We start from the raw sequence: 27991 nt of genomic DNA on the forward strand, positions 1-27991 counted from the left end.
ACATACATACATACATACATACATACATACATACATACATACATACATACATACACACACATATATATGTGTGTGTGTGTGTGTGTGTGTGTGTGTGTGTGTATGTATAACATCTTTTTTTCCCCCTTAAAACTCAACCCATAGTTTGGTTTGTTGAGCTGATGAATATAAATTATGGTGTCAAAGTTTCCTCTGCTTGGAACATCTAACCTTTTCAATCCTCCACTACAGAATGTTTTTTGATGCCTGTGATGGATTTTTCACCAACTACAACTGGACAGAGGAGAACTTGGAGGGGATGAAGAACTACTCTGAGCTCCAAGGCCGCCAGGCAGACATTTACGTAGGAGTTGATGTGTTTGCTAGAGGAAAGGTGGTTGGTGGAAAATTTGAAACAAACAAGGTACTGGTAATTCACTGTTCAACATGGAGTTGTCTCTGAAAAGTGTTATTTCTAAAGATGGTCCTGTTGTGGTTGTCTTTAGGCTCTGGAACTCATTCGAAAGCACAACTTCTCTGCAGCCATCTTTGCTCCAGGCTGGGTCTACGAGACCCTCAGTGATAGAAGTGAATTCTGCAAGAATCAAGACAAGTGAGAGAAGCAACAATATTTACTCTTATGAGAAATGGGTGATAATGTAAACACACAGAAACACTGGGCTTGATATGCTGTTCCGTGTTCTTCAGGTTCTGGGCTCTTTTGTCAGATTACCTGTATATCCACCATCCAGTCTCACATCTGCCCTTCGTCTCCTCCTTCTGCCAGGGCTTTGGGAAGGCAATCTACTGGAGAGGACAGGTACTCACATGGTAGAGGAAACAGGTGGACATAAGCTCAGTAGATCCAAACTTGTTTGCTTCAAAGTCATCCTTGCTATCCATTCCAAACCCTGGGCCACATAGCCAAGAACATCCATGGAACACCAGATTAACCAGCTAAAGGCATAGTATTCTCTAAAGGACTGAATATAGGCTGCCATCTTTCATGCTAGACTTTTAGACTACAATCATCTTACTTTGAGAAATGATGAAGTTGTAGCCTTCTCTGTCAAACCTTTCACACAGTGTGTGAGCATGTTTTGTGAATGACTCTCAGCTACTACTACATCAAAGTTTCATTCAGTACCTGTAACACTGACTTAGTTATCGCCATGTTTATGTTGGCTAATGTTGATCAGCTGTGGCAGCCATCATGAATTAGACTGACTGTTAAAGTTGTAGGTGGACATCTAATAATTTATCTCTGAAAGTTTTATTGAATTTTTTTGCTTAAAACCTTGGCATTAACTGTTAAAGTCAACCTTGTCTGTGTGTTAGCAAAATATCTCATGATGCACTGGACAGTTTTTAATGAAAACTTAACCTGGATTGTACAGAGGTAGGATCGCACAAGTTTCATACTCCTTACTCGCTGTTGGACACTGGATTTTTATTCGTCCCCATCACAAAGTGACGAGGAAGAATTGGAAATATCCACCGTCCGTTCGCTCGTTGTGAGCATGATAACTTGAAAAACAAGTGAGGTACTGGCTTGGGGTGGCTGTGGCTGAGTGGTTAGAGCAGTCGTCCTCCAATGCGAGAGTTGGGGGTTCGAATCCACCAGCAGTCACATGTCGAAGTGTCCCTGGGCAAGACACCGAACCCCTCATAGCCTCTGATGTGTGTCCCATCAGTGCATGAATGTGATAAAGCTCTGATTAGTCTCTTTAGAATGATTTGTTCAATTAGCTTTGTAGAGATCTAGTAGAGTGCTGTATGAATGGGTAAATGAGGCACAGATTGTTGTGTAAAGCGCTTTGAGTATCTTGATCAGATAGAAAGGCGCTATACAAGTACAGTCCATTTACTTCCATTTTGGTCTATGACTGCATCTAAAAGTAAGAAAGTTCATTATCAAAAAATGGATTGCCACGTCGGGCAGCACGGTGGCGCAACTGGTAGAGCTGCTGCCTCTCAGCGAGCAGGTCCTTGGTTCAAACCCCGGTCCAGGGGCCTTTCTGGGTGGAGTTTGCATGTTCTCTCCGTGCATGCGTGGGTTTTCTCCGGGTACTCCGGTTTCCTCCCACAGTCCAAAAAACATGCATGTTAGGCTGATTGGTAACTCTAAATTGTCCCTAGGTGTGAGTGAGAGAGTGTATGTTTGTTTGTCTCGTTTGTCTCTATGTGGCCCTGTGATGGACTTGCGACCCGTCCAGGGTGTACCCCGCCCCTCGCACAGTGATTGCTGGACATGGGCACCAGCGACCCCCGTGACCCAAAATGGAATAAGCGGGTAAAGAAAATGGATGGATGGATGGATGGATGGATTGCCACGTCAAAATCCAAGATGTCCACCACCATATGTGTGCAAACCGGCCAGCCCTTTTCATTTGAGGAAACTTTGCTTCCTAATTTTTATATTGCCTAAAAGTTTAGTTTCTTCAAATGATTTGGTGGAGGTGGGGGTTGAAGCTTTATCTATGGTGGCCATGGCCACCAGTGGCCACCCTCTGGCTCCACCATCGCACCTGTTCATGGATAAAATTGCTCCTCCACTTGCCAGGATCTGCCACTCTGCCCTGCCTCAATCAAGAAAAGAAAAGCCTTCTCTTCTTCTACACAGTATACCTCCTACCCACTTAAATATCTTGCACCAAAAACATTAAGGTTTCCCTGCATTCCCTGTCCAGTTCCAGTCCAGAAAAGCACTCATCTTGAAAACTTCATGCATCCATCCATCCATTATCTTTTACCCGCTTCTTCCATTTTGGGTTACGGGGGTCGCTGGTGCCCATGTCTAGCAATCACTGTGCGAGGGGCATGGTACACCCTGGACAGGTCGCAAAGTTCATCACAGGGACACACAAACAACCATTCACTCTCTCACTCACACCTAGGGACAATTTAGAGTTACCAATGAGTCTAACATGCATGTTTTTGGTCTGTGGGAGGAAACCGGAGCACCCGGAGAAAACCCACGCATGCACGGAGAGAACATGCAAACTCCACCCAGAAAGGTCCCCGGACCAGGATTTAAACCGTGGACCTGCTCGCTGAGAGGCAGCAGCTCTACCAGTTGTGTCACCGTACTGCCCTCGAAAACTACATTCACTATTTAAATCCTTCAGCAACGAGGACATCGGCATAACCTTTTTATTAATTTATTATTCATTTTTGGTATATCAACAAAATTATTATATGTGAGTATAGTGTATGGATACATTATAATTTTGTTAATTTTTGAGTTTGAGTTAAACTGATCACATGAACAATAAACAAACTATTAGAGTAACACCAAGATGGGCACAACAACTAGTCATCATTGCTCGTGACTAGCTAACTAACTAAAATAACTTTCTACAAGTACTGAGCTAAAGTTCTGTGGTAGTAGCCGAGTCATTCCCAACACACACTGTGAGGGCCAACACATCAGCAAGATCTTGCATTATGAGACTGCACATGCCTTTAGTTACAAGGCTTGACAAAAGCTATCCTTTCTCATCATAAGATGATTCTATGTTAAATTGTTTGGCCTTTTTTGGTTTATGGAATATTTATTTCCATAAAGACTCATGGAAATGACTAACAAGTATTTTATGACTGAGCCCTGCAATCCAGTGAAGTTAGAATAGAGGATGAAATGACACAAAACTCTGTGGTCACCATCAACATTACAACTACTGTCACTGTTTCCAAAACAACATGAGGGCTGAAGTCAGCACACACACACTGCCACCGTGTTCTGAACCAGGTGAACATAGGGGACCCAAAATAAACTCTGCTCAATATAACAGTCAGTGAGTACGGGTTGTAGTGTTCTCTGTTTCCCTGTTAATGTGCTTCAGGTTTATACGTTACCTCATGTTGGTCAAATACTTGGCTCATTTTACCCCCAAACAACACAGTGGTTAAAGGAATCTATAGTAGTTAGGGATGCATGATAAATCAGCCGGTTTATCGGCCCAGATTGACCTAATTTTTGGAGATCAGAGATCAGCCGATACTTACACGAGAAACTGATTTTACCGATTTTTTTTAGTTTTAACAACAATTGTCTGAAATTCATTTATTTTTCAGAGCACTACCTCATGGCCAGTTAAAACAAGTTTGTATAGTTTTTAGGATATTGTTGTTTTTAAATCAAATAAGATAAAAAAAATTAAAGGTGCATTGTGACCTTATAACACCTGACAGTGTCGCTTATAAAACAAAATCTGAATCGGCAGGTCCGACTTTTTAGAAATCGGTGATCGGCCATGAAACTGCAACCGGTGCACCCCTAGTAGTAATCTAGTTACTTTGATTCAAAGTTATTATTATTACCAGTGTAGGTCGTACACAAAACTTTACTTTAATACCATCCATCCATCCATCCATCCATTATCTTTACCCGCTTATTCCATTTTGGGTCACGGGGGTCGCTGGTGACCATGTCCAGCAATCACTGTGCGAGGGGCGGGGTACACCCTGGGGGTCGCAAGTCCATCACAGGGCCACATAGAGACAAACGAGACAGACAACCATTCACTCTCTCACTCACACCTAGGGACAATTTAGAGTCACCAGTCAGCCTAACATGCATGTTTTTGGTCTGTGGGAGGAAACCGGAGTATCCGGAGAAAACCCACGCATGCACGGAGAGAACATGCAAACTCCACCCAGAAAGGCCCCTGGACCGGGGTTTGAACCAAGGACCTTCTCGCTGAGAGGCAGCAGCTCTACCAGTTGCGCCACCGTGCTGCCCTACTTTATACCATAACTTTGTAATAATTTAAGCTTACCTACATGTTGACGTTTGAACTGTTTTAAAAAAAAGTAAAATGAGAACCCTTATTAAAAGAAATGCCAAAGTTGCTGCCAGCAGCTCAGAATGTCACCATGGTAACCACACACTCCATGTCTGCTGTGTTAATGCGAGGCAGACAGAAACACAAACTGAAAAGTAAGCCTCATATAAAACAGGCACTGCACATCAACTGTACATTCGATCCTGAAATGTAATTAACTGTGAGCGACAGAAGATTCTGATGACGGTTTTCTTCTGTCTGAGCTGAAGATCTCCAAAGAGAGCTGGGTTTCCACGTTTCTCCAAAATAACACTAGATTTTTTTATCAAACATCTTTGTGAATTTTGTTTATGTTCTGCAACATACTACTACAGATGCTGTTGCACACTCATCTCTATCAAGCTACATGTTTTAATGGTTAGCACTTTTTATAGCTGTGCAACAGGACACTTTTTTAACAAACTAGTACCGTTAACTAGAAAATGTGTATTATTTTTGTGAAAATGCCATGTGTACACTGAGCTCTGAATGACTGCTGAAAGTGGTTGAAGAAGCAGAAACTGAATGGTTAAAGAGAAATCCAGGAGAACCAAACTAAAATGGTAACAACCATAGCTAAAAGCAAAATAAGCAAATCTATTTGGGAAAGCTAAAATTGGAAAAAATTGTAGCTCAAAGCTGAAATGAGCAAAATAGCTAAAAGTTAAAATTGGCTAAACTGTCACTCAGAACTAAATGTAGCAAAATTGCAGCTGAAAGCTAAATGTATAAATCTAGTAGCTCAAAGTAGCAGCATAATGTTTTTGTAGGATTTGAGGATACTTCAGTGTATTTCTGTTGTTTGTGAATAAAAATTCAAAAAGTAAAGTTTACAAAACTGAAGTCACAGCACAGTTTCTGATTGAGTCGAAAGTTTTTGTGAATGTATAAAACGGTCCAAAGTATGAAGAAGGTTGTGAGTCTGGAAAAACACATGGAATATACTAAATAGAAACAGTAGAGTGAACAATGAGTCTGCATACAAACCACGCTATAATGACTGATTCAGAACGTGAACTTGTGATCCGATTGCTTCACAACATCATCTTGTAAGTAAGTACAACTTGTTTTTCTTCTTTTTGTTGCTGGTAGTGTGAGACTGAAAGGAGCTGGTTCAATCTGACTGCTCAGGAGGTCCAGCCTCTGTACTACAGCCAGGAAGTGGAGGGTCGGTGCATCCTGAGGAGCTCCAGCTGCTCGAAGGACGCCTGGAATGGAGGCAGCTCGCTGCTGCTGGAGGGAACCATACCTGCAGCTCAAAACTCTCCACTTACAGCCAAGTATGTGTGGAACTGTTTCTCTTCTTCACTCATATAGACCAAGCATCCACATTCATCTGAGTCTTGATTTTCTACATTGATGTAGAAATTTCAGTTTTAGTTAGAACAGGACAAAAAGGTGGTTATAAGTTGTTATTAAAATGAAACTAGAGAAACTAAAAGTCTTTAGTGAAAATGCAGTGAATGCTAAGTGCTGAGTTGAAAGAAGCAGAACACTTGCTGAGTCCAAAGGAGCAAACCATTAAATAAAAGTAGCAAAAGGCTAGCTTAAAGCTAACTAGAAAATAGTACAAGTACTAGCTAAAACAATTAAAAGGAGCAGCTAGAACTTAAACAATATAATACAATACAACTTTATTTATAAAGCACTTTGAAAACAACACCATTGGCCAAAGTGCTGTGCAAATAGTGAAAGGTTAGCTAAAAGCTAGCTAGAATACACTGAAAGACTTGCTTAGACAATCAAAAGGCTAGCTAGAAGCTAAAAATGGCAAAAAGCTTTCCAAATGTTAAACATATAATTTTTATTTAAACCTTTATTCACCTTTATTATTTGTTCTAGAATTGCGCTGCTCAAGGTGGCTGCATCTTGGAGCAGCTCTGTTACTTTCATTTTGAGATTTTGATTTTGGAAACTTTATTTCCTCTTTTTCTGGATGTAAATCACATTTTTTGGATGATTGTTTCCTCTGGTATCGGAAGCTGTGAAGCTGGAAGGATTTTTACTGAAACTTTTTTAGTTTTGGACATTTGTTATGAAGCGTAACCATGGGAACATGGCAGTTTTCTACAACAGCAGCAGCTGATTAACATCTCAAAAGCTCAAATAATATCTCAACTACAGCCCCAAATCTCAAGTGAGTTGAAAAGGATGTTCTGTGGACGCATTCTCATCTACCTGCCAGCTGTGCTCGAATGCCTGACCACTGAGATCCTGGAACTAGCAGGAAACACAGCTCATGACAGCGGAAAGACGGGATCGTCCCTCAGCACCTACAGTTGGCTGTCCACAGCGACGAGGAGCTCGGCAGACTGCTGGGAGGAGTGGCCATTGCTCTGTCCAGCATTCGGGCAGTCCTACAGCCCGAGGGGAACCGAGAGGCCAGCCGAGTCTGGGTGGATGGATCAGATGGCATCTGCATCCAGTTTCTTAGGATCCACTGTGGGATGGACCTTTACAAGAGATCCTTCCTGTCTACAGCCATCAGTGTCTATAACATCTCTTAATGAAATGAGGATAATGAGTTACAATAACAAATAAATTTCCTCTGGGATTAATAAAGTATTTTTGAATTGAATTGAATTTTAACAGAAATAAATCTATTGAGATTATTAATCTCTTTTACAAGGATGTCCTGGGAAGTTTTAAGTTTTAATAAGACCAACTCAAAGCTACAAGTAGCTAAATGCTAACCAAAAGACAAAAGTAGAAAATGTTAACTAAAAATTAAATATATCCAAAGAGTAGTTAGAAGCTAAAAGAAGCATTAGGCTGGTTTAAAGCTAAAACTAGCAGAATATGTAAAAGGTAAAAGTAGTGTAAGAAGAAAAAACGGTAAATATGCTGATGCAACTCCAAGTAAATAATCCAACAAAGTTCAGTCAGGTCCTCTGGACGGTTTATTTTTATTGAAACATTTCATCTTTCATCCAGAAAACGTCATCAGGCCGAGGAGACACAACAAACTCAGTCTTATAAATAGCACCTTACATAGTGGGTCAACCAGTTTACAAGTCCATGTATGTATGTATACACCTGTACATGTATTACAAGTCCAAGTATGTATATATAAAGTACATACATACATTACAAGTCCATGTATGTATATATAAATACAGACCCTTTCCAAAAAATTAGAATATAATGGAAAAGTTGCTTAACTTCCATAATTCCATTCAAAAAGTTAATCTTTAATAGATGATAGATTCAGGACCCACAATTTAAACTATGTCAAGTATTTATTTGTTTATTTTTACATAATTTGAGCTTCTTGCTCATGAAACTCACAAAAACAGGAATTCAAAACATTAGAATACTGTGAAGAAATCAGTTCACACTACTACTCAGTTTTTGCAGAAAAAAGAAAGAAATTAGGATCACAACAAATCAAATAAAAATATGGTATTTTCAAAGCGATTTATCAATTTTCAATACTTGGTTGGGAATCCCTTTGCCTTAATCACTGCCTCGATGCGACGTGGCATTGAGAGCTCTTCTTTGTTGTTGGGTCTGGTGCCCCTCATTTGCCTCTTGAGAATACTCCATAGTTTCTCAGTGGGGTTTAGGTCCAAAGAGTTGGCTGGAAAGTCAAGCACTGTGGCATGGGCATCAAACCAGGTTTTGGTGCTTCTGGTGGCATGGGCAGGGGACAGGTCCTGCTGGAAGATGAAATCTGCATCTCCATACAGATTCTCAGCTGAAGGAATCATGAAGTCCTCTAAAACATTCTGGTGGACTGTTGTGGTGACCTTGGATTTAAGAAAGAGTTTACCAACACCTGCACCAGACATTTCACCCCAAATCATGATTGACTGTGGATATTTCACACTGAACCTCAAGCAGTATGGGTTCTGTTCCTCACCCTTCTTCCTCCAAACCCTTGGACCTTGATTTCTCAATGAAATGCACACTTTACTTTCATAGGAAAAGAGGACCTTGGACCACTGGCCAACGGTCCAGCCCTTCTTCTCCTTAGCCCAGTTGAGACGCTCCCTTCGCTGGCTCAGGTTCAGAAGTGGCTTGACCCGAGGAACTCGAAAGTTGTAGCCCATCTCTTGGATGCGTCTGAATGTGGTGGTTTTTGATCTGTGACTCCCGTCTCATTCCACTCTTTCTGGATCTCTGCCAGATTCTGGAATCTTCTCTGTTTGATAATCCATTGAAGCCCACGGTCATCTCTTTTGCTGGTGCATCTTCTCCTGCCACATTTTGCCCTTCCACTAGACTTTCCATTGATATGCTTGGACACAGCACTCTATGAACAGCCAGCCTCCTTAGCTATGAACTTTTGTGGCTTACCCATCCTATGGAGGGTATCAATGATGGTCTTCTGGCCAGTTGCTATGGCTGCAGTTTTCCCCATATTGAACTGAACTGAATCAATTTAAGACACCTGTTGCAATAACAAATAAATCAATTAGTCGCATGATAAAGGAAAATTATAGACCTCATTTTAATTTATTGGCTTTATCGTTTCTTCATATTTCGACTGAAGTCACTGAATGACAAAAAGGCTCAATTCAGGTTCTCTTCATTGACCCCTCCCTTTTTCTTTTCTCTTTAAAATCTGTTTTAATGATCCAAAATTGCATTTTTGGATAGTTAACTGAGAAGCTAAGCTTGGCTAGGCTAACAGGCCGACCTTGGGAAAAAAAACCTCTGTCTTGTAAATAGTAAATGGACTGTACTTATATAGCGCCTTTCTATCTGATCAAGATACTCAAAGCGCTTTACAACAATCTGTGCCTCATTTACCCATTCATACAGCACTCTACTAAATCTCTACAAAGCTAATTGAACAAATCATTCTAAAGAGACTAATCAGAGCTTTATCACATTCATACACTGATAGGACACACATCGGAGACTATGAGGGGTTCATTGTCTTGTCCAGGGACACTTCGGCATGTGACTACTGGTGGATTCGAACCCCCAACTCTTGCATTGGAGGATGACTGCTCTAACCACTCATCCACAGCTGCACTTTTCTTGTCAAAGCTCCAAAATTCACGGTTGAAACCCGTGCCTTTGTGTAAAAATTTGTTTTTCTCTGCAAAAATAAGTTGAGAACTTGTTCACTGACTTTTTATTAAAATCTTTGTGTGAAAAAGGCTATGCTAAAGAGCTCGAATCACATCGTGCATCCGCCATTTTGAGAACCAAAGAGAGACAGCCCATGTCATGTCATGGGGCCTCCCTCCTATTTTTCTTAAAGAGACACGCTGCTCGCTCCCTCACTATCCATCCTTCAGTTCAAACAGTCTTGTACTGCATTCTGGTGGTCAAAAAGGTACTACACACAAAATTAACCAACATTTCTTCTTAAATTTGACAATTTCTAATTATTGTCAAATTGTTTATTGCAGTATTTTCTGAGACAATTAATCGCCCAGCAAATTTTGTTATCGTGACAGGCCAAATACATACATGTATTACAAGTTCATGTATGCATATATACATACATGTATTACAAGTCCATGTTCTAGAATTGCGCCTCTCAAGGTGGCTGCATGTTGGAGCAGCTCTGTTACTTTCATTTTGAGATTTTGCTTTTGGAAACTTTAATTCCTCTTTTTCTGGATGTAAATCACATTTTTTGGATGATTGTTTCCTCTGGTATCGGATGCTGTGAAGCTGGAAGGATTTTTACTGAAACTTTTTTAGTCTTGGACATTTGTTATAATGCGTAACCATGGCAACAAGGTAGTTTTCTACAACCAACAGCAGCTGATTGACATCTCAAAAACTCAAATAATATCTCAGCTACAGCCTCAATTCTCAAGTGAGTTGAAAAGGATGTTCTGTGGACGTATTCTCATCTACCTGCTAGCTGTGCTAGAGTGCCTGATCACTGAGATCCTGGAACTAGCAGGATAGATGGCTCATGACAGTGGAAGGACAGGATCGTCCCTCGGCACTTACAGTTGGCTGTCCGCATTGACGAGGAGCTTGGCAGACTGCTGGGAGGAGTGGCCATCTCTCTGGGTGGAGTTCTGCCCAGCATTCGGACGGTCCTACAGCCCGAGAGGAACCGAGAGGCCAGCCGAGTCTGGGTGAATGGATCAGACGGCATCTGCAGCCAGTTTCTTAGAATGCACTGTGGGATGGACCTTTACAAGAGATTCTTCCTGTCTACAGCCATCAGTATCTATAACATATCTTAATGAAATGAGGATAATGAGTTACAACAACAAATAATTTCCCTCTGGGATTAATAAAGTATTTTTGAATTTGAATTTGAATTTGAAACCGGATTCCAAAAAAGTTGGGACACTAAACAAATTGTGAATAAAAACTGAATGCAATGATGTGGAGGTGCCAACATCTAATATTTTATTCAGAATAGAACACAAATCACAGATCAAAAGTTTAAACTGAGAGAATGTATCATTTTAAGGGAAAAATCAGTTGTTTCGAAATTTCATGGCGTCAACAAATCCCAAAAAAGTTGGGACAAGTCCATTTTTACCACTGTGTGGCATCCCCCCTTCTTCTTACAACACTCAACAGACGTCTGGGGACAGAGGAGACCAGTTTCTCAAGTTTAGAAATAGGAATGCTCTCCCATTCATGTCTAATACAGGCCTCTAACTGTTCAATCGTCTTGGGCCTTCTTTGTCGCACCTTCCTCTTTATGATGCGCCAAATGTTCTCTATAGGTGAAAGATCTGGACTGCAGGCTGGCCATTTCAGTACCCGGATCCTTCTCCTACGTAGCCATGATGTTGTGATTGCTGCAGAATGTGGTTTGGCAATATCGTGCTGAAAAATGCAGGGTCTTCCCTGAAAGAGATGACGTCTAGATGGGAGCATATGTTGTTCTAGAACCTGAACATAGTTCTCTGCATTAATGGTGCCTTTCCAGACATGCAAGCTGCCCATGCCACAAGCACTCATGCAACCCCATACCATCAGTGATGCAGGCTTCTGAACGGAGCGTTGATAACAACTTGGGCTATCCTTGTCCTCTCTGGTCCGGATGACATGGCGTCCCAGTGTTCCATAAAGAACTTCAAATCGTGATTCATCTGACCACAGAACAGTCTTCCATTTTGCCACACTCCATTTTAAATGACCCCTGGCCCAGTGCAAACGTCTGAGCTTGTGGAGCTTGCTTAGTAAAGGCTTCCTCTTTGCACTGTAGAGTTTCAGCTGGTAATGGCGGATGGCACGGTGGATTGTGTTCACTGACAATGCTTTCTGGAAGTATTCCGGAGCCCATTCTGTTATTTCCTTGACAGTGACATTCCTGTTTGAGGTGCAATGACGTTTAAGGGCCCGGAGATCACAAGCATCCAGTAGAGTTTTATGGCCTTGACCCTTACTCACAGTGATTGTTCCAGATTATCTGAATCTTTTGATGATGGTATGCACGGTTGATGATGATAACTTAAAAGTCTTTGCTATTTTACGCTGGGTAACACCATTCTGGTATTGCTGCACTATCTTTCTGTGCAACAATGGTGGAATTGGTGATCCTCTTACCATCTTGGCTTCTGAGAGACACTGACACTCTGAGAAGCTCTTTTTATACCCAATCGTGTTGTCAATTGACCTAATTAGTGTTAATTGGTCTTCCAGCTGTTTGTTATATGCTCAATTTCCTTTTGCCAGCCACTTATTGCTACTTGTCCCAACTTTTTTGGGATTTGTTGACACTGTGAAATTTTGAATCAACATATTTTTCCTTTAAAATGTTACATTTACTCAGATTAAACTTTTGATCTGTCATCTATGTTATATTACAAATAAAATATTGACATTTGTCATCTCCACATCATTGCATTCAGTTTTTTTTCACAATTTATTTAGTGTCCCAACTTTTTTGGAATCTGGTTTGTATGTATACATACATTTATTACAAGTCCAAGTATGCTGAAGCAAATTTCAAAATGAACATTGTTATGAAGGAATTAAATATATGGTAAATGGACTGTACTTATATAGCGCCTTATTGAGATACTCTAAATATATTTCTATTAGGAAACTCAACGCCAAAATGGCTCAGTCAGTAGAAAACCACAAACAGGAACATGTCTGCATTGGTTCTTGCCAGGAACTTAACAGATGTTTGAAGCCACTTAGATAGGTCAAGGTCGAGAGCTTCATATATTTTTGCAAGATATTCCAGGAAACAGGAGCGGAGTAGGAGAAGGCACTTTTGCCTAGTTCAGTCCTCACTGAGGGAACACTGCAGGTAATAATGTCCTGACAGCGCACGCTGTAGCTGCACTCTCACAGAGACATGTAGGAGGAGATGTATGAAGGCAGCAGACCAAGAAGTGATTTAAAGATGAAAATATACCAGTGAGAGAGTCTGTGTGAAGTTAATGATGACCAGTTAACCAGTGAATACAGGGTGTAATGGTGGGTACGATAGTTGCAGCCAGTTATGAACCTTAGGGCACCATGATAGACAGAGTCCAACATCTGCAAGACGATCTTCATTGAAACCCCTGACATGGATGTTGGTGGGTGATATGCATTCCTTCAAGGAACGTTAGGCCTTCTTTTATTGTTGTATTTTCTAGGATCTTCTCTCTCCAAGTACCTCTGGACTCTAAAGTTTTGGTGACTCTGGTCTACAAGGCCTCTGCTGGGATCACAGTCTCGCTGCAGCTGAAGACGATAAACGCCACTCATGCTGACACCCAGGAAGTGACAGGTGACTGGATGGACAGGTGAAAGTTTATGTGGCAAAACTCTTGTTAATATTTTTCCTGTATCTTGCAGTTCCCTGTGTTTCCCCTGAGGTTCTGGATGAAGGGCACCAGATAGTGAGCCAGTTTTCTCAGCTGTGTGGAAACCTGAATCCAGATGGCTGGACTTTAAGGTGAGGGGCTGCTCACTGCTGAGTAACAGCTCAGTTCATTTTGATTTAATTTGACTCTGTTCTGTCACTGATTCTCTGGGCAGATGTTCGCAGCTGGAGCTTCATGGCTGCTTTCTCAGAGAAGTTTGTGTTCTTATTCAGCGGGAAGGAGCACCTCGGGACGAGCCTTTCAGCTGCAGGCTTGGAGAAATAATGGTGAGAGAGTAATGATAGATGTCCTACAACGTACATTATTTAAAGTCCAACACCCACCGTTGTAGTCCCAAGTGCTCTTAAGGGGTCATCACTGTCAGAGATGATTGTTGTATGTTTTTTGCATTCGGGCTGCACAAGTGTTAACAAATCCTTAAAAGAAACAAACCAGTCACACCCGAGCACATGGTAAATGGTAAATGGACTGCACTTATATAACGACTTTCTATTTTATCAAGATACTAAAAGTGGTTTACACTACAATCTGTGTACCATGATCTGCTGCACGTGTCTGAACCCATGTGCAGGAAGACGCCGAGAGACTCCAGTAAATAAGTAAAAACTGTTTATTAACTAAATAAACAAAACAAGATTCTGACGGGGCAGCTAACTTACTTAGAGGAGGACACGAAGGAAGACAGATCCATAAAGCCCGATGAAGGACAATCCAGAGACACTGACAAGACATCAAGGGGATGAATATATACAGACACTGACGAAGGTGAAGTGACAGACACCTGCAGTGATTAGATTGGACACAGGTGAGACAGAGCTGGAACACAGAGAGGAGGAACACTGAGGTGAACACTAAAGACAGGACCAGACCCCAGAAACCCTACACTGTGCCTCATTCACCCATTCATACTCTACTATACCTATAAAAAGACTAATCAGTGCTTTATCACGTTCATACACTGATGGGACACATCAGTGAGGGGTTCAGTGTCTTGCACAAGGACACTTCAGCATGTGACTGCTGGTGGATTTGAACCCCCAACTCTCGCATTGGAGGATGACTGCACCAACCACTCAGCCACAGCTGCCCATTGCTGATAACTTCAGGCTGGTGATGTCACACCGGGGACCGGGCACAGGCAGGAGAGTGTATTCAAGATGGAGCTGTATGCCAGCGACAGTGGAGAAAGCTCAAGTGATCTGAACCCTCTGAACTTGCTGAGTGTATCAACAGCATGAACACACTGCATGTGCACAAAGTGACAGCAGTGAAGTGATGCTGCTTTATAAGAGGCACATCATTTGATCTGGGTGGAGCTGTGTTTACTGTGTCCTGATGCATGCTCAATAATCCAGGTAGAAAAATCTAAAAAAAGTTAAATCTGGTCCTCTGGACATTCAAAAAACAAAAGAAAACAACAACAAAAAAGTAGAAATGTTTCGTCTTTCATCCGAAAGACTTCCTCAGTGTTTCGGAGAGAGAGAATACAGCACCTCAGACTGAGGAAGTCTTTCGGATGAAAGACGAAACGTTTCTACTTTTTTTGTTTTTTTGTTGTTGTTTTGCTTTATTTTGTTTTTGAATGTCCAGAGGACCAGATTTAACTTTTTACATATGTTTGCTGTACAACATTTTTCAGTCAGGTCATCTGGACAGTTTCTTTTGTTGTGCTGAAACGTTGATGAAGCCTTCCGGATCGAAGGCGAAATGTTTCAGCACTAAAAAGATGACCTGACTGAAAAATGTTGGATTGTACACCTGGATTATTGAGCATGGACTTGGTTATGTTTACTGTACTCACGACCGTTTTTTTAGCTGCTTGGTTGGACCATAAGTCGTGAGAGTTGGCGCGAGGGTCAGACGTCGCACACGGCAGGGATCGAAAGGACTAAGGAGGGAAACTCACTAAAAACTTTTTAAAAAAAAAAACTTTATTTAACCAAATTAAAAAATACTCTTTCACAAGGGTGACATGGCCAAGAACAGGCGGCAGCGCACGTCATACAAACAAGTAACAAGATACAGAATAGGACTTCGAAATATATATATATATATATATATATATATATATATATATATATATATACATATGAACCTTTAGAACAATTTTAATGAAACTTTCAGGAATTAATCGTCTCCAAATGATTAACTTCTGACGTTCAGCCAGTATAAGATGGCTGCCACAGTCGTGTGACCTTCAGAAACACACCGTTGCCTCTAACTCAGTGAATTTGACTGATCTTGAGGTTCAGTGTGTGCAGCTCAGACTGATCCACACACACGATGAGCGCTGACATTCAGAAACATTTTAATAGGAGCTCCCCTTCTTTGGACTGTTCCATTTTCAGGGGTCACCACACTGGTTTATCCTCCATCTCACTCCATCTTCTGTGCTTTCTGTGTTAGCAAAATAACTCATGAATCACTGGACAGGTTTTCACAGCAAACTGAGACTGGGCAGCACAAGTCTGGGTATAACTGTACATTTGACAGAAATTGGGACCAACTTTGTGGTGGTAGTGAAGAGTGATCCTCACCACATGCTCTGAGCATGACATCTTACATGAGAACACGCATGTTGTTGTTTTCAAGGTTTACCTTAAACATTTGTCACTCTGTCATTCCTCCACATAGGATCATCTTAATTTACACCTCTAGCGTGGAAGGCAGGCGTTCCTTCCATGAAGCTGATGACAAGTTGTTTCTTTCATTCACAGATTACTCACTTCAAATCTTAAATGGTCCTTTTTATCATAAACTATTTTTATTTATCTGATAAATCAATCTGATAATTGATCAGTTTAAACTCTGACCCCCCTCTCACCCCCAACATGTCTCTGGTCTGTTTCTGTAAGGTGCTGGATGTAGGTGGTCTGCAGGGACCCCCCCTTGCTGTTGCGGGTTTGTGCATCAACGATGTTGTTTGGATGCGCGGTGCCGGTTCATCACCAGAGGGTGCATCCCCCCTCCTGCGCCTGAACGCCACCCTGCGCTGGAACTATCCGCTCCAACTTGTGCGCCACTTCAGGGTGTACTGGCGTCGGCTGAGAGGCCCCGATCCTCGAATCCCTCCGGGTCCACTGGAGCTGGTGAGCAAGGCTTACTCAAACGTGTTCAGGGTGACGGAGCTGGTTGTGCCAGAACCACCCGGCCTGGTTGAGCTGCTCGTGGAACCAGTGATGAGGAATGGCTTCCAAGTTCCTGAACACCTGTGGGGAAGAAGGCAGCTCAGCTACACTGAGGACTTTGCACAATAGATTTTACACAAAGATGCTTTGGCTGTTTCACCAGAGACGTTGGTGCAGTCAAGAACTGGACCGGTCTCAGCTGCGGCACTTTATCTGAAGTCTTTCTTCTCATTAATAGATTGAAATGATTTTCTCGCAGGAATGTAGTGGAAAAGGCTGCAGGCTTTTTATGTCTGAGTCTGTCTGGAACTTCTGCACAGCATCGTCATGGCTGAAAAATACACATCACAATGACCGTGAAGAGCCTGTCGGGATAGAATGAAATCACTTTTTCTTTGTTACTGAGTTGTACAGTGATGCATCAAACCCTGGGACCTTAACACCTCAAAGCAGGACTGTTCAACTAAACTGCTCAGGGGGCCACACTTCCTGAAAGCCAGCAGCTCAGGGGCCGGACATCCAGCAGTTATTGTCATTAAGTTTGTTTTATGGTTTAAAATCTAGTTTTAGTTTATAATGAACCCATTGGTGGGCAGACCTCAGCTCATCCGTGGGCCAGATTTGACCCCCGGACCACCAGTTGAATAGTCCTGTCAGTCTGTTTCATGAACATGGTGTTTTGTTTTAAAACTTAAAGACATCTGATACGTGTGAACCCAAGGCTATTAGGATTTGTTGCACATAAGAATGTCCTGTTCAGATTAATGGATCCTCTGACCCATCCTTGTGACTCTGGTTCTAGTGGGGCTGTGCCATTATACCCTGATACACACAGGCCCCCACCCTGAGGGCTCCTGGAACCTGATCGGTTTGTGGGTTGGCCCTTGTGTGGATCAGGGACCTCAAGAAGACACAGAGCTGCAACCTCCTCTCATTCTTGTTATCTGAACAATGGGTGACCTGCAATCACATTTTCTTGTCCCGTCAGTCATTTCAGAAAGTGAAACATAACAAACACAAACATTACACAGAGTGAAACATTTCAAGACTTTGTTTCTTGCAATTTTGATGATTATAAATTACAAATAATGAAAAACTAAAATCCAGAGTGTCAGAAAATGAGAATATCATGAAGAGGTTCATATTGTAAACTCCTGGTGTCACTGCCTGATCAGCTGATGGACTCCTCAACACGAGCTACAAACCCTCATTCCTCAAGTCCAGACACTCCTGAACCACAGACATCAGAAGTGTCTTACCTGCTGAGGACACAAACAACTGGACTGTCTCTCAGTGTCCAATGTCCTCTTGTCACATGAAAATTAATTTATCATATTTAGAGTCTGGAGGACGAGTGGACAGGTCCAGAATCCATGCTGTTGAAGTCCAGAGAGAAGTTTCCAGTCAGTGATGGTTCGGGTCCATGTCCTCTGCTGGTTCTGGTCCACTGGGTTTAGTCCCCGCAGCATCTAGCAGGACATTTCAGAGCTCTTCATGCTTCCTGCTGCTGACGAACTTTATGGAGATGCTGGTTTCATTTTCCAGCAGGACTCGACACCGGTCCACACTGACAAAGGTACCAACAGCTGGTTCTGGATCATTCTCATTTACTGAGACACTGAAGTTGAGTTTTTCATTTTCTGTAAGTTATAATCATCAAAACTACAAGAAATGAAGGATGAAATATTTCACTCTGTGTGATGAATCTATGTAACATTTGAGTTTCACTTTCTGAAATGATGGACAAAAAATATTGAACTTTGTCACCATTTCTAATTTTTTGAGATGCACCTGCATGCCTAGAGGAAGCCACACCCCAAATGCACGTCTGTACCTCCGTTATTTATGAAGTCATCACGCTCACATCATGGATGGATGTTCCTTTATAACAATGTACCGTGCTATGGCACAGCATGATCTGAGACCGAAATATTAAAGAACAACTGGGAGCCATCAACTCCAACTGGGTAAAATGAAGCATTTCACTCCAAGCTGCTCTTTATACTCCAGATGAAGTCTGTTTTCAGATGACTGACTAAACAGAGAAGTTGTTTAACCTAAATGCTCCCACAGACTTGGGCGGACCGTGAGCTGCGCAGAAACTGTCCGCAGACGGTTGAGACTTCATACTCGAGCGTCCACCCTGAGTGGCTGCAGACCAGCTCCGCAGGCAAGAGGCGTTTACCTTCGGGACAAATTGAGGTTGCCGATTGGTCATTTGCTGACATGCCTACTGGATTGATTGACAGGTCGCAAAAAAAACGAAAGCAAGTGGCAGCGGTGTTCTGTGTTTATATGCTGTTAATAAAAACTTATAAAAAAATAAAACGGGGAGCACTGGCCCTGCAGTCCACACATTAAACCATACCACCAGGAAATCTCCAGACCCTCCTGCAGCCACGCTGGACCTGATTTTAATTCTCTCGTGACAAATTCCTTAATTTCTCACAATTTCAGTCATGGAGTCAATGGAGGAGGAAGAGATTGTTGCCTCTTGGGGAAAAAAAAACTAAAGAAAAGGCCATTAAACCAGATCAGGGATGAAGAAGGGGAGTTTAATAAATGGACTGTACTTTTATATCACCTTTCTATCTAATCAAGATATTCAAAGCTCTTTACAACAATCTGTGCCTCATGTACCCATTCACACAGCTCTATACTAGATCTCTACAAAGCTAATTGAACAAATTATTCTAAAGAGACTAATCTGTGCTTTATCACATTCATACATTGATGAGACACACATCGGAGGCATCGAGGGGTTCAGGGTCTTGCTCAGGGACACTTCGACATGTGGCTGCTGGTGGATTTGAACCCCCAACTCTTGTATTGGAGGACGACTGCTCTAACCACTCAGCCACAGCTGCCTCATTGGTGTTGCATACAAAACAGTCCGTCACCGGACAGTTTGTTGAGTGACACAGAGTACGTGTACACAGTCGTAAAACTTGATCTTTGCACGGACATGCCCTTCAGGTGTCCGCTTCGAGTCCAATCCAGTACACGTGGACCTCTGTAGACTGAAGTACATGCGAGTTTGTGGGAGCCTTAACCTCTGGTGTGGTCCTTGGTCTTCATGATGCTGTTTGGACTCCATTTACTGATCAGGTACAGGCAGCTGGTTGTCCTGAGTATCAGAGTAAAGCACTCGCAACACTTCAGGTTTTTATTTGTATTTGCATCATTTTTGTTGTTTGTTGCTCTGTCATGGAGTTTGTGGTTGAAATGTGACAAAATGTGGACAATTTAAATAAAGACTCTGACTCGCTGGCTTAAATAGAAACGTTTATATAGAAGCTCTTTAAATAGCTTTAAATAGAAAGGACTTCCGGTAAGATGGCGCCCGTGTACATGGCTTACAATCCACCTCTGCTGATGTTGTTCGGATTATTTTTCTTTTGTTCGTTTTTTATCTGTGGCATAAATTCACTCCTGATGTATGACAGACAACAGCTTCTGGATCTTTGTTTTTCTGCCACCGATGTCGCTTATTTGGACCATTATCAGCGTACCTCTGCCCCCCCCTCCCCCCCCTCTTGGCGGACGTGCCATTTTACCTCCGCTGCGCTCCTCACCTGCCTGCCCGGAGACATCGCTTCAGACGCCGGGGAAAACGTGCTGGGCGGCTGGTGAAGCTTAAAGCCCTGTGCGCTGCATCTTCCTCTTCAGCTGGTGGTCATGGTTTCCATCGCCAGCTTCCCGCGTGCCCGGACCAGGTAAACAATGGGAGTTGTCGGCCAGTGCACCGCTCGGACCGACCTGGATGGGCTGTTATTGAAAACCTGCGGCCAATGGCGCGCGCTAACTCCACCGCTGCTGGCTCCACTTCGGACAGTATCCAGATGTGTTGGTCAACGCAAGATCTGTTACCAACAAAACTTTTATCCTTAGGGACTACTTTCAAGAGCACGAGTTAGACTTTTTGTGCATCACAGAGACTTTGATGTCTCCGGGTGAGTCCAGCGCCTTGTCGGAATTATTGCCACCGAACTGTCTGTATTTTAACACACCACAGCCATCAGGCTGGCGCGGTGGTGGATTATTAACTATTCAAATCAACTTTTTTGACTGTAAACAACTGCCCATCCCACTTTCCCGCGCCAGCTTTGAGCTGAGCGTCTTTGAACTCGGACATTCACCTCAGACTTTATTTGCACTCGTCTACTGCCCACCTCGATCTAAGGATTTCATAAATCGATTTCATAAATTCGACAAAACCAAAGGGATGCTTTTTTCACATAGGAAGTTGGTCCCAGCAGTTCTTCCTCCGATTTTATCCTCAAATGGTGTCCCCATTGAGTTTGTTGATTCCTATAAATATTTGGGTATCTTGGTCGACTCACATCTCTCTTTTAAGCTCCATGTGGAAAACTTGGTAAAGAAACTGAAAGTTAAACTGGGTTTCTTTTTCAGAAACAGATCCTGTCTAACCCTGAATGCTAGAAAACGCCTTGTATCTGTGACTTTCCTTACCTCCATTGATTACGGTGACATTATTTACATGAACGCTCCTACAAGAACCCAGCAGATGTTGGACTCTGTCTATCATGGTGCACTAAGATTCATAACTGGCTGTGATTATCGTACCCACCACTGCACCCTGTATTCACTGCTTAACTGGACATCATTAACTTCACGCAGACTCTCTCACTGGTATATTTTCATCTTTAAATCACTTCTTGGTCTGTTGCCTTCATACATCTCCTCCTACATGTCTCTGCGTGAGTGCAGCTACGGAGTGCGCTCTCAGGACATTATTACCTGCAGTGTTCCCTCAATGAGGACTGAACTAGGCAAAAGGGCCTTCTCCTACTCCGCTCCTGTTTCCTGGAATATCTTACAAAAAGATTTGAAGCTCTCGATCTTGACCTCTCTAAGTGGCTTTAAGAATCTGTTGGACTCCTGGCAGGGACCAATGCAGACATGTTCCTGTTTTTAGTTTTCTACATTTGCCTTAGAATCTAGCTGTTTTTTTTTTTGTTACCTTTTCCTTTTAGCCATCCTATTTGTAAAAAAAAAAAAAAAAAACCTGCAGTATTACTTTTTATAATTGTTTATTGTTGTTGCTGTTGTCCATTGTTGTCATCTTTCTTTGTTGAAATCAGGTCTCTCTTGTAAATGAGTCCTCGAGGCTCAATGGGATTTACCTGTCTAAATAAAGGTTGATTGATAAATGAGTTTTCTGACTTCTTGGCTGAAATCACACCAAAATATGAGCACGTTTTCATTATTGGGGACCTTAATTTGCATGTGTGCTGTCTGGAGAAGCCCTTTGTTAAGGACTTTTTAGATTTATTGGACTCATTTAATCTAACTTGGCATGTAAACGGTCCCACCCAAGAGCGCGGACATACACTGGACCTTGATGTGACTGTTAATAATCTTGTTATTGGTGATGATGTTTTTTCAGACCACATGCCAGTCCAGTTTGAGTTCACCCTCCTCCATCTAACTCCTAAGTCGTGCATTCCTGCATGTAGCACCCGGGCTATTAACAATTCACTGCTGCACGTTTCACAGATGTTTATAACTCTGAAATGATAATTCAGCCCCCGGTGTTTCTCACCACCACTGAGGAGCTGACATCCCAGTTCAACTCTGTCTGCTTAAAGACTCTGGATCATGTTGCGCCTATTAAAACCAAAAAATCAAAACTCAAAGCAGAACCGTGGCTGAGTGACGTCACCAAGGCCGTTAGGCAGCAATGCAGGAGGGTGGAGCGCAAATGGAGGAAAGACAGGCTGCAGGTCTCTTTTCAAATACTTAAAGAGAGTTGGTGTCGTTATCAGAAAGCAGTGAAAGCTGCTAAATCCAAATACTTTTCTGATAGAATTACCTCAAACTCTCGCAACCCACGTGTTCTCTTCTCCACCCTAAACTCTGTTCTCCACCTCACTGAACCATCACCTCTGGAAGCCTCGACTGAGCTGTGCGACAAATTCTTACATTTCTTTTTGGAAAAAATTGCGACCACCCGGGCTCTCATTTCCCCTCCAACTCATGACCCATCCATCCCACCTGAATCTGTAGCTCTATTTGACCATTTTGAACCCATCACTCTGTCTTCTCTAGAGCAGGTCATGTGCAGCTTGAAACCTTCTGGTTCCCCCTTTGATGTGGTCCCCCCTCGACTACTAAAGGAGGTTTTTCCCACTCTAGGTCCGTCCATTCTTGCCATAGTAAACAGTTTATCCACTGGCGTGGTGCCAAAATCCTTTAAACATGCTGCTGTCCAGCCTCTCCTGAAAAAAACCAAACCTTGACCCCTCAGTCATATCCAACTTCCGGCCTGTCTCCAAACTCCCATTTGTTTCTAAAGTACTGGAGAAAATAGTCAAATCCCAGTTGAAGTGCTTCCTGGAAGGTCACACCATCTTAGAGCTATTCCAATCTGGCTTTAAACCTCTCCACAGCACTGAAACTGCCCTGCTGAAGGTCTTTAACGACATCTTCCGATCCACAGATACTGGTGATTCTGTGCTGCTTGTCCTGTTGGACTTCACAGCCGCCTTTGACACCATCGACCATGAGATCCTCATTGCTATGTTAGAGCAGTGGGTGGGCATCACAGGGTCAGCCCTCAATTGGTTCAGATCTTACCTCCCTGACAGATCCTTTTGTGTCTCCATCGAGGATTTTAGTTCCGCAGAGGCAGAGCTTAAATGGGGGGTTCCGCAGGGGTCCATCCTGGGTCCCCTCCTATTCTCTTTATACCTGCTGCCGCTTGGTGCATTTTCCGGAAACACAGCATGCCCTTCCACTTCTATGCCGGGTGCATTTTCCAGAAACACAGCATGCCCTTCCACTTCTATGCCGATGACTGTCAAATTTACTTCCCCCTAAGACACAATGGTACATGCTCTATTCAACCGCTGCTCGACTGCCTGGCTGACATCAGGGACTGGATGGCTTTAAACTTCTTAAGTTTCAATGAAAAGAAGTCTGAAGTCATGTTGTTCCCTCCCAACGACACGATCACAAACCACTGCATCGACCTTTCCGCTCTAACCCTGTCAGAAAAACAAAGAGTCACTAATCTGGGAGTGATAATGGACCCTTCCCTGAAACTTAACAATCATGTAAATATGATTGTTAAATCATGTTTCTTCCAACTGAGGCGGCTGTCTAAGCTGAAGCCCATACTGTCCAAAAATAACCTGGAGACAGTAATACATGCATTCATTACATCTAGGCTTGATTACTGCAATTCACTCCTGTTTGGTATCAGTCAGACCTCCATTGCACGACTACAACTGGTCCAGAATGCAGCAACCCGATTTTTAAACAGTACAGGCAAAAGAGAGCACATTACACCAGTTTTGGCCTCACTGCAATGGTTACCGGTTCACTTTCGAATCCAGTTCAAAATACTCATGTATGTCTACAAATCACTGAACAGTTTTGCCCGCCCCCTCCATCTCTCTGATCTGCTACAACCGTATGTCCCACCACGTTCCCGGAGGTCAGCGGACCTGTTGCTCCTCACAGTTCCAGGAACTCGTCTTAAGCGCAGAGGTGACAGGGCCTTCTCTTAGCAGGACCAAGACTTTGGAACGAGTTACCTCTCTGCTTATCAGACAGGCCCCCTCCCTCTCGGTTTTCAAGTCCCGTTTAAAAACCCACTACTATTCGGTGGCTTTCATCACCAAATGATCTGTATTTTGAACCTGTACGCTCCACACTGGTTTGTTGTCATTATCTGCATCGTTTTTATGTCTATATTCCGATTTACCTCATTTTGTATTTTGCTTTGTGTGTTATCTGTTGTTCTGTCTGTACTAAAGGATGACACAGGAGTGGATTTTTACTCCTGTCCTGGTCCCACAGAAATAATCCTGTCCTGTCCCAATCCTGGTCCAGAGTAAAAATGGTTGACTTGTGTTAAAGTGAAGGCTTACTGAAGGAAAACTACAAAATAGCTGCGCCGTTTTTTGGTTTTGTTTTGTTTCATTTTTAGTTATTGGTCGGTTCCCGCTCCTGTCTGCTCCCGTTAACTTTCAGTTCGGTCACGTCCCGGTCATGTGAGTTATAATGAGGTTGACTCCGGTCCTGCCGGAATCACGTGACCCACGGTACTCCAGAAAAAATGTCATCCTCTAGTCTGTACAGCACTTTGGTTGGCCTTGTCGCTGTTTTAAGTGCTCTATAAATAAAATGGTATGGTATAATTGAAAATGAGGATGATAATTCTCATTTATCATGCGATTAATTGATTTATTGTTTATTGCGACAGGTCTATAGTTAACTCAGTATTGTTCAGTCTCTAACATGGTTTTGGAGAAATTTTGGCCCACTCTTCTTTAAAAACTTTGCTTCAGTTCTTTGAGTTTGTTTCTGATGAGCAGCCGAACTTCCTTCAACACCACGAGACCAACAGTCCTGAAGAAACCCATTCCTGCTGCTGAAGGAGGTTCTAAAAGATGCAGAGCGAGATGTGGATGTAATGTTTTTTAACAGTTGTTTCCTTTTAGCTTAATAAACAATCTGATTGGTGTTTTGTCAATTTGAATAACTTTAAAACCTGGTAAAGACCAAATAATCTGTATTATGTCCTGCTACACATCAAAGTTTGCACTTTTCCCTGAAAGAGGACTTTTTTCCACGACTGTATTCATCCAGCAGAACTTGACTTAATCAGGACTAAGTTTTCTACCTCATTAAATTGTCTGATGTCTTCTTATTGGACGATAGTTCAGGGACGTCCTCCTCCATCAGCCTGTAAATGTGTTTACTGAACTCCATTCATCCTCACAGTCTGAGTCTACGCTTCAAGTTTTACTTTAATTAATCTGTGCATCAACATGTTCAAAGAACATCTGCATTTTGTACAAAACATCAGCCCTGTGTCAGGATTTATTTCAGATTTGTTCATAAAAGGCTATAATCAAATATAACTGATATGTGAAACGGTGTCACAAGAAAACAAACAGAAAGATGAGGAAGGTTAAAGGATTATTGTGATTGTCAAAGCGCTCCCGGTGGTGCAGCGGGTCAATCAGTCCTGCTGCGTGATCATTTTCAGCATCTGTAAGGCCATGGCTCCCTGGTCTGACGGGATCTGGAACAAAAAACACAAAACATGACTGAACACTGCGTCAAAATGACTTCCAGAACAACTCAGGAAAATTTACTGCCTGACAAGACGATGAGAGGGAGTGAAGCCAACATGCAGCACAACCGGAGACAACCACAAACACACCATGTGCAACACTTGACCTTGACCTTGGAGCTGGGGTCATGAAAAAATTACGCAACACTAGTGATGATGCACGTGTATCAGGTTTGGTTAAATCATCTCGAGTGCATCAGAAGTTATGAGCAGGAAAAAAATGTTTCCAAGCGAACAGCTGCAAACACGAATGATGCCAACTCCACAACAAAAACAAATGAAACAGAAAAACGCTGCAACATAAACCATGTACAACCAGAGAACAGAAGGAGAAACATACAACCATCAGAACAACTGCAAATAAGAAACGCTGCAAACTCACTCCTCAAAACAGACCAGGAGGGGGACTGGACCACATCTGGAACCAGACCCCCTCCCACTGTAAACACTTTCTATCTGAGCAGCCACTGACCAAAACGTGTTTTATTTTAAGAGTTCAATGTGCACAGAGTACTTGAAGCTTCAAAGTATTTTATTTTAAAGAGAAATGTTTTCTGGTTATTTTAGTCTGTAATTGTCTTAAGAAGCAGCAACCAGCAATTATTACAACAGAATCCTAAACATGTCTGTTTTGGTACCAAGAGTATGTTAAGAACATATTTTCTGTTCTAATGGATCCATAATATTTTGGTGTTGGGTAGTAAATGTTTACTTCATAAAGATTAGTGAACTTTGTTGAAAATATTTAGAAATGTAGTTTGAATAACAGCCTGTTTAGTAAACTGCTCGAGGCCCTTTATGCTGATCAAACATAGACCTGTTGCAATAAACAATAAATCAATCACATGACAAATGAAAATTATCGACCTCATTTTCATTTATCAGCTTTATCGTTTCTTCGTGTCTCTCTTTCTACTGAAGACACTGGATGATAAAACGCTTAACTCTTCACTGACCCCTCCCTTTGTCTATAAAATCTGTTTTAACGATCCAAAAATCACATTTTTGGATCGTTAAAAGCAGCTAACCTGAGAAGCTAAGCTACGAGCTAAGCTAACAGGCCGATCTCGGGGAAAAAACCTCCGTCTTGTCGTGCTTCAAAATTCACAGTTGAAACCCGTGCCTTCGTCTAAAAAGTTTTTTTTTTTTTTTTTTAAAGAAGCTGAGAACTTGTTTACTGTTTATTAAAAGCGTTGTGTGAAAAATGCTATGCTTAAGAGCTCAAACCACACCAAGCGTCCGCCATTTTGAGAACCAAAAAGAGACAGCCCATGTCATGTCAAGGGGCCTCCCTCTCATTTTTCTTAAAGAGGCTGCTCGCTCCCTCATTATCCATCCTTCTGTTCAAACTGTTTTATACTGCCATCTAGTGGTCAAAAAAGGTACTACACTCAAAATAAATTAACCAACATTTCTTCTTACATTTGACAATAATTATCAATTATTGTTAAATTTCAAACAATATTATAATTTATCGCAATAATTTCTGAGACAATTAATCGCCCAGCAAAATTTGTTATTGTAACAGGCCTAGTTAAACAATAATATCAGTTCTATAAACACAGACTGCAGACTACAATTATTGGGAGCTCGTAGAATGTGACAAATCATCTCTGCTGGACTCACTGCTTGTTTTGTGACCCCGACCCCCCTAATTCTGAAACATTTCACAATGTGGCAACATTTCTCTAATGCTATTTGTTTATATTTATGTTAATGTTTCTGGTTTTCTTATGAAATATCAAATGACATGATTTAAAGCCGTTGTCTAACCAAAGTTTCATTTTCTATCTGTTCCTTGAACAGTAGCTACTTTTTGTTTCCTAACGTTACCAAAACTTCTCTTTAGTTGAGAGATTTTAAATATCCTGGCATACTATGAAATATTATGGTTTATTATATTACGTATTATAACTTTAAAAAGTGGCAGCTCTGCTGTATTTATAGAGGATCCGGTCCCAGATGACTTGGTCCAGTCCCCCTCCTGGTCTGGTGCATTTCCATGTTGAGGAGTGAGTTTGCAGCGTTTGTTTGCTGTTTTGTTGGTTGTATGTTTCTTCTATTTTCTGTGATTGCAGAATTTCTCTGTTGTGTTTTTTTGTTGTTGTTTTGTTTTAGAGTTTGTATCGTTAATTTGTTTGCGGCTCGTTTAGCTGTTCGCGGCTCGTTTAGCTGTTCGCGGCTCGT

General features: G+C 42.1%; 2 protein-coding genes across 2 annotated transcripts in view; one reads left to right on the plus strand and one right to left on the minus strand.

The window, feature by feature from the left end:
- engase (endo-beta-N-acetylglucosaminidase) overlaps positions 1-16978 on the plus strand; it is a 52248-nt gene extending 35270 nt beyond the window's left edge. Inside the window, exons 7-14 of the mRNA XM_037689386.1 lie at positions 232-403; positions 486-592; positions 688-799; positions 5898-6085; positions 13337-13470; positions 13539-13638; positions 13722-13833; positions 16423-16978. Of these exons, the coding sequence (XP_037545314.1) occupies positions 232-403; positions 486-592; positions 688-799; positions 5898-6085; positions 13337-13470; positions 13539-13638; positions 13722-13833; positions 16423-16824 (1327 nt within the window). The 3' untranslated portion in view covers positions 16825-16978. The remainder of the gene's footprint in view (positions 1-231; positions 404-485; positions 593-687; positions 800-5897; positions 6086-13336; positions 13471-13538; positions 13639-13721; positions 13834-16422) is intronic.
- Positions 16979-25494: 8516 nt separating this feature from the next.
- Positions 25495-27991, minus strand: part of scpep1 (serine carboxypeptidase 1) — a 23902-nt gene continuing 21405 nt past the window's right edge. The window contains exon 13 of the mRNA XM_037688812.1: positions 25495-25753. Coding sequence (XP_037544740.1) covers positions 25691-25753 — 63 coding nt within the window. The 3' untranslated portion in view covers positions 25495-25690. The remainder of the gene's footprint in view (positions 25754-27991) is intronic.

The sequence above is a fragment of the Nematolebias whitei genome, chromosome 15 (assembly GCF_014905685.2).
Source record: "Nematolebias whitei isolate Nwh7 chromosome 15, NemWhi1, whole genome shotgun sequence".
NCBI lineage: Eukaryota > Metazoa > Chordata > Actinopteri > Cyprinodontiformes > Rivulidae > Nematolebias > Nematolebias whitei.